General features: G+C 43.0%; 1 protein-coding gene across 1 annotated transcript in view; it reads right to left on the minus strand.

Moving 5' to 3' along the window:
* Nucleotides 1-1469: 1469 nt before the first annotated feature.
* Nucleotides 1470-14079, minus strand: part of LOC120021253 (syntaxin-binding protein 1-like) — a 46795-nt gene continuing 34185 nt past the window's right edge. Inside the window, exons 14-19 of the mRNA XM_038964923.1 lie at nt 13337-13475; nt 11731-11840; nt 11218-11319; nt 10989-11074; nt 10364-10518; nt 1470-2532 (exon numbers count right to left, since the gene is read on the minus strand). Of these exons, the coding sequence (XP_038820851.1) occupies nt 2450-2532; nt 10364-10518; nt 10989-11074; nt 11218-11319; nt 11731-11840; nt 13337-13475 (675 nt within the window). The 3' untranslated portion in view covers nt 1470-2449. The remainder of the gene's footprint in view (nt 2533-10363; nt 10519-10988; nt 11075-11217; nt 11320-11730; nt 11841-13336; nt 13476-14079) is intronic.

Consider the following 14079-nt stretch of genomic DNA (forward strand, 5'->3'; position numbering starts at 1 on the left):
GTTACTTTTGGCCATGAACTGCAGGTACAGTATGGATAAGTCACCTGACGGTCACTGTCAGAGGCCCGTCTGTACACACTGAAGTTGTACAACCATTTTGATACAACGCAGCGTTTCTTTGCACAAAAATAATAACACAAGCATTGTAGAGACACTACACAATGGATGTATACATTTGTATCACAGCCATCATGTAAAATGTGCTGTAGATCAGTCGTACAACCTGGGTGTGTATGGGGCAGGAGGTCTTCAGGGTCATACTGCACAATGAACTGTGAGCCTGAAAACGAGAGGGTTAACTCACAGATACAGCAGATGCACTACAGTGAAGAACAGCAGAATTGCAACAGAGTACCTTACAATGTAGCTACAGTAAGAACGTGCTGAGTCTTTCTCCTTGTAATGTAAGCCAATTTATTAGACAGCCTTGGTACATTGGTACACATGAAGTATAGTTTTGTTTGTGCTTCAACACTCGCAAACATAGAATCCCAATGAGTTAAACAGGTTTAGGACAGACTTACATTTTTAAAGATTTGTTTCTCTGATAAATAACTTTGATATACATGAATTGAATAGACAGAGACCCTATACAACAGCAACTGATAATAGGAAACAATTCAAATTAAATTAAGCGTTTGCATCACAGAAAACGCATAGTGCAATATACAACCTGTTTGGCCAGGCAAGAGAAATAAAAAATAGATATAAAACGTTGAAATATTGGTGTTACATTTTCTTTGCAAAGCCATTCGCCGTTGGAAGAGTTAACATTGCACCAGCAGAGAAAAACTAACGGACAGACAAACAAAATATAGATATTAGTTATTTTCCCAGTTCACCACTACAGCTACAGATAAAACATCACAGACACACGTGGCTTCACATTCGCATTTTTTTTAAAGGAAATCTTTTACTACTTCACTGTCAGAAACATCACCAGTCAACAGTGAGACACTAAAAACATCAACGTATGCCATATACACAACACACTACTCAGTGCATGACCCGGTTAAACATTTTGATACTAACCAATGATGACTTACACAGTGTACAAAACATTAGGAACACCTGCCCTTTTCCATAACCGGTGAATCCAGGTGAAAGCTATGATCCCTTATTGATGTCACCTGTTATTTCAACTTCAGATCAGTGTAGATGAAGGGGAGGAGACAGGTTAAAGAAGGATTTTTAATGCTTGAGACATGGACTGTGTATGTGTGCCATTCAGAGGGTGAATGGGCAAGACAGAAGATTTAAGTGCTTTTGAACCGGGTATGGTAATAGGTGCCAGGTACACCGGTTTGAGTGTCAAGAACTGCAACGCTGCAGGTATTTTTTCAGCTCAACTGTTTCCTGTGTGTATCAAGAATGGTCCAAGAGCATCCAGCCAACTTGACACAACTGTGGGAAGCATTGGAGTCAACATGGACCAGCATCCCTGTGGAACGCTTTCGAATACCTTGTAGAGTCCATGCCCTGACAAATTGAATCGGTTCTGAGGGCAAAAGGGGTGCAACTCAAAATTAGGAAGGTGTTCCTAATGTTTTGTGCACTCAGTGTATAATGTGACAGGATACAATACTGAAATACAAGCGGCCCTTCATGATTATTCTGTAAACATCTGCAAGCAATGGCCTTTTTGACACTAAAACGTAAAATCTCTCCAGAGAAAAAGGAAAAGGATGTGGCGAGTAAATACAGTCTTATGGCTGGAGGAGGGATGCTTCTAGCATTCTGTAGCTATTTACACAGCCCCGTTTCTCTCTATCCTCAGACCTTGGGTCAGTCTAGCTGTTTTGTCACTGTCTTACTCACAAGACAGAACTGTGATTGAATGATTTCTCGAGTTGCTTGGTTACGGTATTGCCACACTAAAGGATATACAGTAACAGTACGGACAATGTTCAGGCATGCTACTGACACAAACATCTTGACCAGCTAGGATTCTACCCCCTGATAGGACAGGGATGAGTTATGTTGCATGTTGAGTGATATGATTTTACTGCATTAACTTAACCTAGTGCCAACCAACTATAGTAAGGCATCCCTCCTCTACCCACTATCAATAAAAATCACACCAAGAAGATAAACTGAGGGGAACAAACAGAGAAAACCTCTACCTGTTACACTTTCTAGCAGGTTTCATAGCATACGATATTACATTTGGTACTTTCAGTTTCAAATGGCCTTAGTTGATATTTAAACTTTTTTTTATTTTAAATACTTTCCGTTATTTGCATCCATTGTAAAATATGAGAATACTTGTAACATGATTTAGATCTGTTTAAACATTTATTTTGTTCATTAATGCTATCATTGTTTTTGTTTGTAGTAATTTTTTTTGCTCAAGCAAGATACATACAGAATGAAGGTAGGATCTGGGGAAGGTGACTGGGGGGAGGTTAAGGTGAGAAGACTGGAAGGAGATGGATGGGGCTGGGCGATTTTAGCTCGCCGGTTCCTCGTCTGGTTTGTTCATGGTCTTGAGCTGTTCCAGGAGGGCGGTGGGGGTGAAGACGTGGGTCGATCCTAGAGAGGTGGACAGATACGCAGCAGAGGACACACACAGACAGAGCATGGTATTAGAGTTGCCTAAACATTAGCTCGCTAGGAAAATGTGTTTTCAGCTCTTGGCTATGAATGCTTTGATGGAAGCACTATTCTTGAGAATTTTTTTGGGGGGGGAAATAAGATAAACATAAGTACAACCAAAAAACTTGAAATCATAGTCAATAGCCAGCATTTAAAGAATGTATTGGTTATCATTATTGGTTATAATACGATGTGTGGGCTATTCACGCGTTTTTAAAATCAAGGAAGTTTGGTGACTTGTGATCTAGTGCCTGCCAACAATTCACAAAATTGTATGTCACATGCAATTGGATCGCTTGTGATTGGACAGTGATGTACTGACATCACAGAGCTGGCTTCTGAGCCAGCTGCAAAGCACTGGTGGTAGGAACCCTGTGACGACAGCTATAGGAGGGAGCAGCAAATCAGGTGTAAGCGTGTGCATGTGATCTAAGAAGCTTTTATCGCAGTGCATGCAAACAGTCTAATAGCAATATGTAAAATATGTAAAAAGCAGATTTCTGTCCAGCCATTCTCTGATTGGATGACATCAGGGAAGTTATTGTGCCTATGCTTGTAAATAAAACGTGAAATTAAAAGCTAAACATAACAGCACCACCAAAATATGAATGAGCTGACTTTTTCATAGCTGAAGACACATTTTGGACACAGTATAACTCAGGAGGTATTCGATTGGAGTAAACCAAACCTTTCTCCATATAGTTTGTCACCAAGTCGCTGAATGTGTTGATGGCTTACCCGCCATCTTGGACAAACCAAGGCTTTCATTCATAAAGTGAACCGCTGGACCAAAGTTTTGATTTACTCCCCACACCTACTAAGCAGTTGGATTAGTATTGTTGTTATTCTTCATCTGTTTGTTTCTGAAGCAAAGCTGCATGTTTCTGCCATTTTGGCTCACCAAGGAAGACGCTGAGGTTTATCTGTGCTAGGTACAATTCATTTAAAGCTCAGTAAATCTGATTGCTCATGCCAGTTAGGCCTTTCTAGATGTGATATTGACAGCCAATCAGGAGGGCTGGTTTATCCCATCATCAATAGGTACAGGCAGAGACAGGAGAGGAAGAGGCGAGTCCATCTTAAGTTGGGTCACCATAGTGATGCAGGCATCTTGGGTGTAAGGGAGGGTGGAGTGGGGTGTAGGTGAGCACTAGTCACAGACCAACTTTGGACTGGCGCCTGGTTCTCTCCTGTCTCTCAGCGTCTGAAACACACAGCTTTGCAGGGCTCTGGCCAGAAACACAGTGAGCCACGTTGCTCCCCAACACCCACTACATGGGTAGGATTATATCCAAACACCAAATAACAGAAACAAACAGTCTGAGTAAATTAACAATGGACATTTCGTTCAGGACGGGTTGAATACGGCAGTATATGGTAAAGCCTCCATACTGCACGTGGTGATTGATACTTACAAAAAAAATACCAAAACCATAAAACCAAAAGTTGTTTGAAAAAGATATGGCTTTAGCAGATAAGCAAGAATGAGATGGATGCCCTTTAATGCTGTGTTCAGGGAAACTCACTCAGGTGGCAATTTAACAAATTGTGCAGAATATCGCCACCTTACTTGCAAAATCCCCAAAATAGGCAGTGATGCGGTAATTGCTAATATTGGTGTTTGAAAAATATACCTTTCCTAGACTATGTGCTTTTAGAATCCTGTCTCTGTGTACCAAAACCCATATTGGTCTACTATTGGTTAACCATGCTGTATGGGCCACATATGGTGTCGCAAAAGGGAAAATATGGAGCTATATGGCGAACAAAGTGAGGGGGAAATCGTGAAGGCTTTTTATGATGTGTCGCATCTTTTCTAGGCGCTAAAGCATATCGAGTGAACATCGCTACATTCCCAGTGTCAGTGTCTGCAGAGAAGCACTGTGTCCGAGCGAGCAGAAATAGCAGTAGGGAGCTGAAGTTTATTCTTTGACCGAATGGTGTGGAGACCAACATTAGTGTTCTCTGCAGATGACTCCTGGGCCATGTAAGCATGCATGTGATGTCTGGTGGACCGAGAGAGCGTGAGTTGGAGGAGAGGTGGAGGAAGTTGAAAGATTGGGAGCAAAAAATACATCTACGAAAAAAAATGACAATCCTTCCTTGAAAGCCAACATCAACTCAAGGACCTATCCTGAAAAAAAACATTAAATCAAGGTGATTGTCTTGGAGGTGTTATTTACAAAAATAATTAGTAATAATAGTAATAATAAAGGAATAAAGATGATTCTCGGGGGTAGATTAAATCTGCGCCAAAAAATGATAAATTCTGGGAAACAGGTTACGAAACAGTCTGAGAGGGACGATTTAATCCACCCAGTTGAGATGAGGTGGGGGTGGAGGAGGGCAGCAGGGATGGGGTCAGGACGCCTGTAGCATGGCCAGCCCACATAGGCTGCACATCCTGAAGGCCCAACAGATAGATACTGCAACACATGCCCATTCTATCTGTCAGCATGACAAGGCCAATCACTATTGGCTGTGGGGGTCACCAATCACACTGTCTTACGCTGTGATTGGGTGTTGGCCTGCAAGAGGTGGAGCCTGAGGTGACTGGGCCATGCAGTGAGCCAGGGGCCAGACGGCCATCCCTGAGGGTGGGGCGGAGTTCAAGCAGTAGTGAATGTAGTAAGAGGAGTACGGAGGGAAAGAAAGCCCTTGTGCTGTGGGCGTTCAGAAAGGGCTTCTTTGCGCGGCTGCCTTTACTTTGTCAGAGTGTGATTTCTCCCTCCCTCCCTCTCTCTTTCTGTCTCACTCGTCTGAGCCTGCGTCTGGCTCCTCAAAGGACACCCTAGTGGACTCTCGGAAGTCAGGGTGCTGCAGGTCCGTTAAGAATTTGATGGGGGTGATGGTGTGGGTGGAACCTGTGGAGGAACAGAGGGCGCTTCACGCTCAATTCTTATCACATGCCATGCCACGCCCCCCATGCCACGTTCTCTTTTCTGCCACTTTCTCTGCCATCTCGACAAAAAGGGGTTAAACACACCACTGCACAGCACTACCCACATACTGTGAATAGTCATACACGCGCCCACACGCAAACACACGGACACGAAACCCAGACGCACAGAAAAAGACAGGGCGTAGCTGCAATTCAAAGACAACAGTGTTTTAGACAGAACAGGACTGAATCCAAAAGCATAGCACAGCAAAAAAACAGAGAAGACACACTCCCTTATGACAAGAACTGGCTGACCAGAGACAACATTCAATAAACAGGGAACACACGTCACCCAAAAGGGGTTTACACATATCACAAGGGGTATCTTAGAGAAGTGTTCATCAGAAACATAGCGTTTTCCGCCAGCTAAGTAGCTAGATCCTTAAGTAAGGCAAACTAGGGTCATGACATAAGCTTACTCTTCAAGAATCTTTACTGACTGGGATTCGTGGTGTGTGTACAGTGCCTTGCAAAAGTATTCATCCCCCTTGGCATTTTTCCTATTTTGTTGCATTACAACCTGTAATTTAAATGTGTTTTTATTTGGATTTCATGTAACGGGTATACACAAAATAGTCAAAATTGGTGAAGTGAAATGAAAAAAATCTGAAAAGTGGTTAAGTGGTGCGTGCATATGTATTCACCCCCTTTGCTATGAAGCTCCTAAATAAGATCTGGTGCAACCAATTACCTTCAGAAGTCACATAATTAGTTAAATAAAGTCCACCTGTGTGCAATCTAAGTGTCACATGATCTGTCACATGATCTCAGTATATATACACCTGTTCTGAAAGGCCCCAGGGTCTGCAACATCACTAAGCAAGGGGCACCACCAAGCAAGTGGCACCATGAAGACCAAGGAGCTCTCCAAACAGGTCAGGGACAAAGTTGTGCAGAAGTACAGATCAGGGTTGGGTTATAAAAAAATATCGGAAACTTTGAACATCCCACAGAGCACCATTAAATCCATTATTAAAAAATGTTAAGAATATGGCACCACAACAAACCTGCCAAGAGAGGGCCGCTCACCAAAACTCACGGAACAGGCAAGGAGGTCATTAATCAGAGAGGCAACAAAGAGACCAAAGATAACAGTGAAGGAGCTGCAGAGCTCCACAGCAGAGATTGGAGTATCTGTCCATAGGACCACTTTAAGCCGTACACTACACAGAGCTGGGCTTTACGGAAGAGTGGCCAGAAAGAGCCATTGCTTAAAGAAAAAAAAATAAGAAAACACATTTGGTGTTCGCCGAAAGGCATGTGGGAGACTCCCCAAACATATAGAAGAAAGTACTCTGGTCAGATGAGACTAAAATTGAGCTTTTTGGCCATCAAGGAAAACGCTATGTCTGGCGCAAACCCAATACCTCTCATCACCCCGAGAACACCATCCCCACAGTGAAGCATGGTGGTGGCAGCATCATGCTGTGGGGATGTTTTTCATCGGCAGGGACTGGGAAACTGGTCGGAATTGAAGGAATGATGGATGGTGCTAAATACAGGGAAAGTCTTGAGGGAAACCTGTTTCAGTCTTCCAGAGATTTGAGACTGGTACGGAGGTTCACCTTTCAACAAGACAATGACCCTAAGCATACTGCTAAAGCAACACTTGAGTGGTTTAAGGGGAAACATGTAAATGTCTTGGTTTGGCCTAGTCAAAGCCCAGACCTCAATCCAATTGAGAATCTGTGGTACGACTTAAAGATTGCTGTACACCAGTGGAACCCATCCAACTTGAAGGAGCTGGAGAAGTTTTGCCTTGAAGAATGGGCAAAAATCCCAGTGGCTAGATGTGCCAAGCTTATAGAGACATACCCCAAGAGAATTGTTTCACAACAACTTTTTTTGCATCTTCAAAGTGGTAGGCATGTTGTGTAAATCAAATGATACAAACCCCCCAAAAATCCATTTTAATTCCAGGTTGTAAGGCAATAAAATAGGAAAAATGCCAAGGGGGGTGAATTCCTTCGCACGCCACTGTATATGGGAGTAAGGAAGCTAATTGAGGTCAAATATGTTGTTGTGTGGATAAGCCAGAGTTTTAATGAGGTCGAGTGCGGTCGGCGCTCAAATGAGAGAAAGATTATCTGGATGAATTCTCTCCTTCGTCCTTCTTTATTCACCTGTGGTCAACATAGTGGGAATAGAATACAGTTGCATTGGCACTGATGATGGCAGACACGTTGGCATTTGTGTCCTGCTGACCACAATGAATGGAGACTAGGGCTGTGGGGGTCACGAAATTTCGTCAGCCGTTGATTGTCAAGCAAATAACTGTCGGTCTCACGGTAATTGACAGTTAATTAACAAACACATTTAGCATCTCCTGGCTTCCACATCTAGCCTACAAGCCACTGATGCAGAACTTTGAAACGTCTACATTTTAACAAGTCTAATAAATCCATGTAATATAGCCTAAACCTTCACAATAAATCCATTATTTATTATAGACAGGTCTAAAGAAGAATGATATGAAGAAAATTTAGTTTATTTCAGAAGAACAGAATATCATACTCGAGTTGTCCTTATGTTAGGTCCTGATCTGGCTATGACAATTGGCTGCGGGCTACACTAGTTCATTTAGCAGACAAGATTTGCTTAGAATTCCATGGCATTATTTTATAGTATGAAGAATACAATTGAACAAAGCTGAATAAAATAGAAAGGATCTTTTCTCCAAACGATTTGAGGGAGTGCGCATATATGCAGCTATTCTGTGTGGAGTGGTTAACAAAGAAATAGGTATTCTATATGCTTAATTTACAGTTATTAATGTAACTTTGTAGTTGTTCTACAAACATTGGGCTATATGTTTACATTTGTAATACATTGTAAGGATGCATGATGTGACTCTAATGATGATTTGAAAAAAGTCACTTGAAACGCATGAGCTCTGCTTTATTTTTTGAGCAGGCTGTACACACTTCATCAGTCTCTCATTCACAATTTGACAAGCACTTGATAATGCCTAGAATTTTACAGTGGCATCCCCTTTGTGTGGCCGTAATGCACCCTAAAAAAATACATGCCTTTTGCGGCCAGTGGCCGTTATGCCTTTCTCCCTGAGTGCTGCGCGCTCCGAATCACCTCTCACTCACATGGCTCTCCATCACGTGATCGGGTCTTTCTCACAGGCTACAAGTGAAGACAGACACATCGGGGTGTGTGCGTCCTTATCCAATTCTGAGGTGCATATTGAAGATATTGGAAGAACTGTCCACATTTACTTTGTCAGCCAACAAGATGAATAGGCCTAACGAACAGCAAAAACACTAGCCTATGTCAATCTACTATCCCCCATAGTACAAAAGTTGACCTATTGTATTCTGTGCGAGAAATACATATTCCAAACAGTCTGGGACAGTTGTGGGATGCAATAGATCCCAAATTAATACAACCACTAGCATAAATGTTTTGTATTTTTTACTATTAGTCTATTTCTTCACATTATAAGCGCAGCAATGCGCACATTAGTAGGCTAAAAGTGCAAATGTTCCATTAACGGAAAACACCATTATCAAAAATGACCGCAAATGCGATTATGCATGTAATGCTTTTATTATAAAGGTGCAGTTTAATGGTGAAAATTATCTTCCCCAAACTTGAAACTCACATGCTGCTTATGTATGCCAGTTAGGTTCTACTCCCCTTGTAAAGAGGATTAATGTGCTTAATTTTAAGAAGTTATTTGGCCACTTTATTTGTGATACAAACCTTATCAAAACATATAGGCCTATGGGCTAGGCTACATGAAATGTGATTTGATTTGACTATGATTTGAAAAAGTGCTGGGCATCATTCACAAGTGATAATATATCATTCACAAGTGATAGGGTAATATTGTCACCCATCAGACTATTCTTGATTTAATCTTGTCTTTATTATTTTGTATATGTGTGAAATATGTATCGAAACAGGGGCAGCGGGGAAAAATACATAAATAGCGAATGGAGGACACTTTTCCCGTGGTTCATTTTCATGCCAGCTAGGCAGGCTATACTCCTGTTGTAAATATAAGCAATGTGCTTAACATTAGGAAAGTTGAGAAATAAATATAGTAGGCCTAACCTATAGAAAGCTGATGAGATCCTCCTCTTTTTAGTAGAGGCCATCATTCTGTTTTCTCATGCAACTGCATAGCCTATAGAAATGTTGCGCAACATGAGCTCATGGGCTCTCATGAAGTGTTTGATTAGATTTTCGATTACATTTGCATTGATACCAGAGTGATTAGAGGGACAATAGAGTGCTGAGTACCAGGTAGTTAGTACGTTTGGTAGGCTACTAATGACCAGCAGCAGCATCAGAGCATGGAGAAGCCTAATTACCGTGACTAAACGATCACGTGGAATTTGACTGCCTTCATGACTTGTGACCGCCGGTGTGGCGGTAATATGGTCACCACAACAGCCCTAATGGAGACCAATAACAGAATTAGCCAGTGTACGAGAGTCAGTCAGTTAGAGAAGTACACCCATTTCCCAATCTACGTCCTAGTCCCCCATCCTTAGGCACTTTGTGTAGACCCTGAAAAGAATTGGGTAGGTATAAGCCATTCCACCTAGCCTATCAGAGGGCATGGTGGACATATTACCTATTCAGACTGTTCAGACCTACAACAAGTGCCCAGTGGGAGGGGTTATATGTCCATTCGAAATGAGTCTGCATTCTTGCATAAATGAAAGGCAACTGTGTGTTAATGTACCAGTAAGATCAGTCTATGTAAGTGTATTTTCTCTTAGGACTGTTCTGTCACACACCCTATGGGGGAGTGCCTCCCTACCACCTCGGCCTGCGCTCAGTGGCGCCCCCCGGTGTCAGACTCACCAATGATGGCCTCCCACTTCCCGTTGGCCTGCGTGACCTCGTAGGCAGAGCGCATCTCGCTGAAGGACGCGCCTCCGATGATGAAGACCATGACGCGCGGCCCGGTGCGGTACTCGCCTGGGGTCTTATTCTTGTGCCATTGGCCATACCGGGCACTGCCAGGGAGGGAGAAGCACAATCAAAAAGGGTGACATATCACAGTGTTACTCTTCTTCACTATTTCATCACTGCTGTACTGGGCAGAGTAATGGGCAGAGAGAAAGGATCTTTCTCCATCTTTCTCCAATACTTTTGACCAGAGCCCTCTGTTGCAGTACTGTATGTTTGACTGAATACACAGCCCTCTGGTTGTCTTTTCTCCTGTTTGTCACTGCTTAGTTCCGCCCTTCACTCTTTTACAGCCAATCAGAGTATTCATCTCCCCTCTCCCTCAGAGCCCAAATAACTATTGCTTTGTCATCTCCGTAGCGCTACTACACTGCAATACATTCCTCTGTGTGTGTGTGTGTGTGTGTGTGTGTGTGTGTGTGTGTGTGTGTGTGTGTGTGTGTGTGTGTGTGTGTGTGTGTGTGTGTGTGTGTGTGTGTGTGTGTGTGTGTGTGTGTGTGTGTGTGTGTGTGTGTACCTGACTGCAGTGCTGCTGAAGGAGGCAGAGGAGCGGGTAGATATGTAAGGGTAGTGCTTGGTGTCCAGCTTATCTTCAATCACATCCTGCAGGGATGACAAGGAGAAAGGCAGAACAAGAGCATGGTCAGCAAATATAAAAACACAGACAACTGGGATGGCCTGAAACACACACACACACACGCGCGCGCGCGCAAGACAGAGTCTTGCGTAACTGTCTAGTAACTGACCTCCATGATGTCCTTGACCAGTGGTGTCCAGCGTGACAGCTGATAGGTCTGCTCACTCACACGTTCCTTCCTGTCCAGCTTCTTCCCCCTGCGGAGGGTGGACTAGAGGGAGGAGGAACATGGGGTGAAAAATAACAAAGGGGGAGAGTTAAATTACTGCAAATATCAGTCTGATCGAAGTGTTTAATTGAGACCCATATGAAAGGAATAATATGGTAGGAGAGAGAGAGAGAGAGAGAGAGAGAGAGAGAGAGAGAGAGAGAGAGAGAGAGAGAGAGAGAGAGAGAGAGAGAGAGAGAGAGAGAGAGAGAGAGAGAGAGAGAGAGAGAGAGAGAGAGAGAGAGAGAGAGAGAGAGAGAGAGAGAGAGAGAGAGAGAGAGAGAGAATGTATGTAACAGGTGTTGAAAAGGTGGCGGTGCATCTGTGTCCTTGACTGCAGCTGCAGGAGGGACAGAAGAGGAGGCTGGCCAGACACAAAGTGGCCAACAACAGGAAGTAGGAGTGCTGACTCACGTCTGTGATGATGGGCACACCCAGGTGGGCCATGTTGGTGATGATCTCACTGTCCTCGGGAGGGATCTGGGCATGCTGGATGAGCTTGTTCAGGTTCTCCTCTGTAATGCCTACCCAACAGAACCCCACAGGTTGTTAAGCTCTTATAGGTTAACTTTAAGCCTAATTTATACACTACGTACGTGCACAATGCAAGAAAGCAATTAGCTACATAAAATGGTGATACTGCATAGTTGGATGAGTTACAAATTGCGTCTCTGCACACATTTGCATATTGCTACACAACTACTTCCATTTTGCACAGCTTGTAAATAGGGAAAAAAATAGGCTTTAGGAATAAACAGGAAAAACTGATCCTAGATCAGCTGTTAGAGTTAGGGTTGTGTTTGAGGCTAGGGTTAGGGTTGACTCAAGATGTGGTTATGAAGCTAGGGTTAGTTATGGTTGAGGCAGGACGGGAACATGAAGCTAGGGTTAGGGTTGTGGTTGAGGCTAGGGTTAGGGTTGAACTGGGATGTGAATATGAAGCTAGCGTTAAGGTTAGGGTTAGGTTTATGGTTGAGGCTAGGGTTGAATTGGGATGTGGACATGAAGCTAGCATTAGGATTATGGTTGTGGTTTAGGTTAGGGTTGAACTGGGATGTGGATATGAAGCTAGCATTAGGATTAAGGTTGTGGTTTAGGTTAGGGTTGAACTGGGATGTGGATATGAAGCTAGCATTAGGATTAAGGTTGTGGTTTAGGTTAGGGTTGAATTGGGATGTGGACATGAAGCTAGCATTAGGATTAAGGTTGTGGTTTAGGTTAGGGTTGAACTGGGATGTGGATATGAAGCTAGCATTAGGATTAAGGTTGTGGTTTAGGTTAGGGTTGAACTGGGATGTGGACATGAAGCTAGCATTAGGATTAAGGTTGTGGTTTAGGTTAGGGTTGAACTGGGATGTGGATATGAAGCTAGCATTAGGATTAAGGTTGTGGTTTAGGTTAGGGTTGAACTGGGATGTGGATATGAAGCTAGCATTAGGATTAAGGTTGTGGTTTAGGTTAGGGTTGAACTGGGATGTGGATATGAAGCTAGCATTAGGATTAAGGTTGTGGTTTAGGTTAGGGTTGAACTGGGATGTGGATATGAAGCTAGCATTAGGATTAAGGTTGTGGTTTAGGTTAGGGTTGAACTGGGATGTGGATATGAAGCTAGCATTAGGATTAAGGTTGTGGTTTAGGTTAGGGTTGAACTGGGATGTGGATATGAAGCTAGCATTAGGATTAAGGTTGTGGTTTAGGTTAGGGTTGAACTGGGATGTGGATATGAAGCTAGCATTAGGATTAAGGTTGTGGTTTAGGTTAGGGTTGAACTGGGATGTGGATATGAAGCTAGCATTAGGATTAAGGTTGTGGTTTAGGTTAGGGTTGAACTGGGATGTGGATATGAAGCTAGCATTAGGATTAAGGTTGTGGTTTAGGTTAGGGTTGAACTGAGATGTGGATATGAAGCTAGCATTAGGATTAAGGTTGTGGTTTAGGTTAGGGTTGAACTGGGATGTGGATATGAAGCTTGGGTTAGGGTAAATGTTAGGGTTAAAAGTCGAGCATCTTTCAGTTTCACCGTTCTTGAGGAAGATGTAGAGGAGGATGATGCGGATCTTGTCGTGGGTGGTGACGTTGGCGTCCAGCAGGATGGGCACGATGGCCCTCATGGGGTCCTTGATCTTCTCCCCTTCAGCGTCTGTACCCATGGCCAAGTCCTACATACCACACAGACAGGAGATTAGCGATACATCCCAAATAGCAACCTATTCCTTATATACAATACATTCGGAAAGTACTCAGACCCCTTGACTTTTTCCACATTTTGTTACGTTGCAGCCTTATTCTAAAATGTTACATTTTTTCCTCATCAATCTACACACAAAACCCCATAATGACAAAGCAAACAGGTTTTTAGACATTTTTAAATTTATTAATTTATTACAAATAAAAACTGAAATACCTTATTTACATAAGTATTCAGACCTTTTTCTATGAGACTCAAAATTGAGCTCAGGTGCATCCTGTTTCCTTTGATCACCTTTGAGATGTTTCTACAACTTGATTGGAGTCCACCTGAGGTAAATTCGATTGATTGGACATGATTTGGAAAGGCACACACCTGTTTATATAAGGTCCCACAGTTGACAGTACATGTCAGAGCAAAAACCAAGCCATGAGGTCGAAATAATTGTCCGTAGAGCTCCAAGACAGGATTGTGTCGATGCACAGATCTGGGGAAGGGTACAAAACATTTCTGCAGCATTGAAGGTCCCCAAGAACAGTCTCCTCCATCATTCTTAAATGGAAGAAGATTGGAAC

Source organism: Salvelinus namaycush, chromosome 26 (assembly GCF_016432855.1).
Source record: "Salvelinus namaycush isolate Seneca chromosome 26, SaNama_1.0, whole genome shotgun sequence".
NCBI classification, from domain to species: domain Eukaryota; kingdom Metazoa; phylum Chordata; class Actinopteri; order Salmoniformes; family Salmonidae; genus Salvelinus; species Salvelinus namaycush.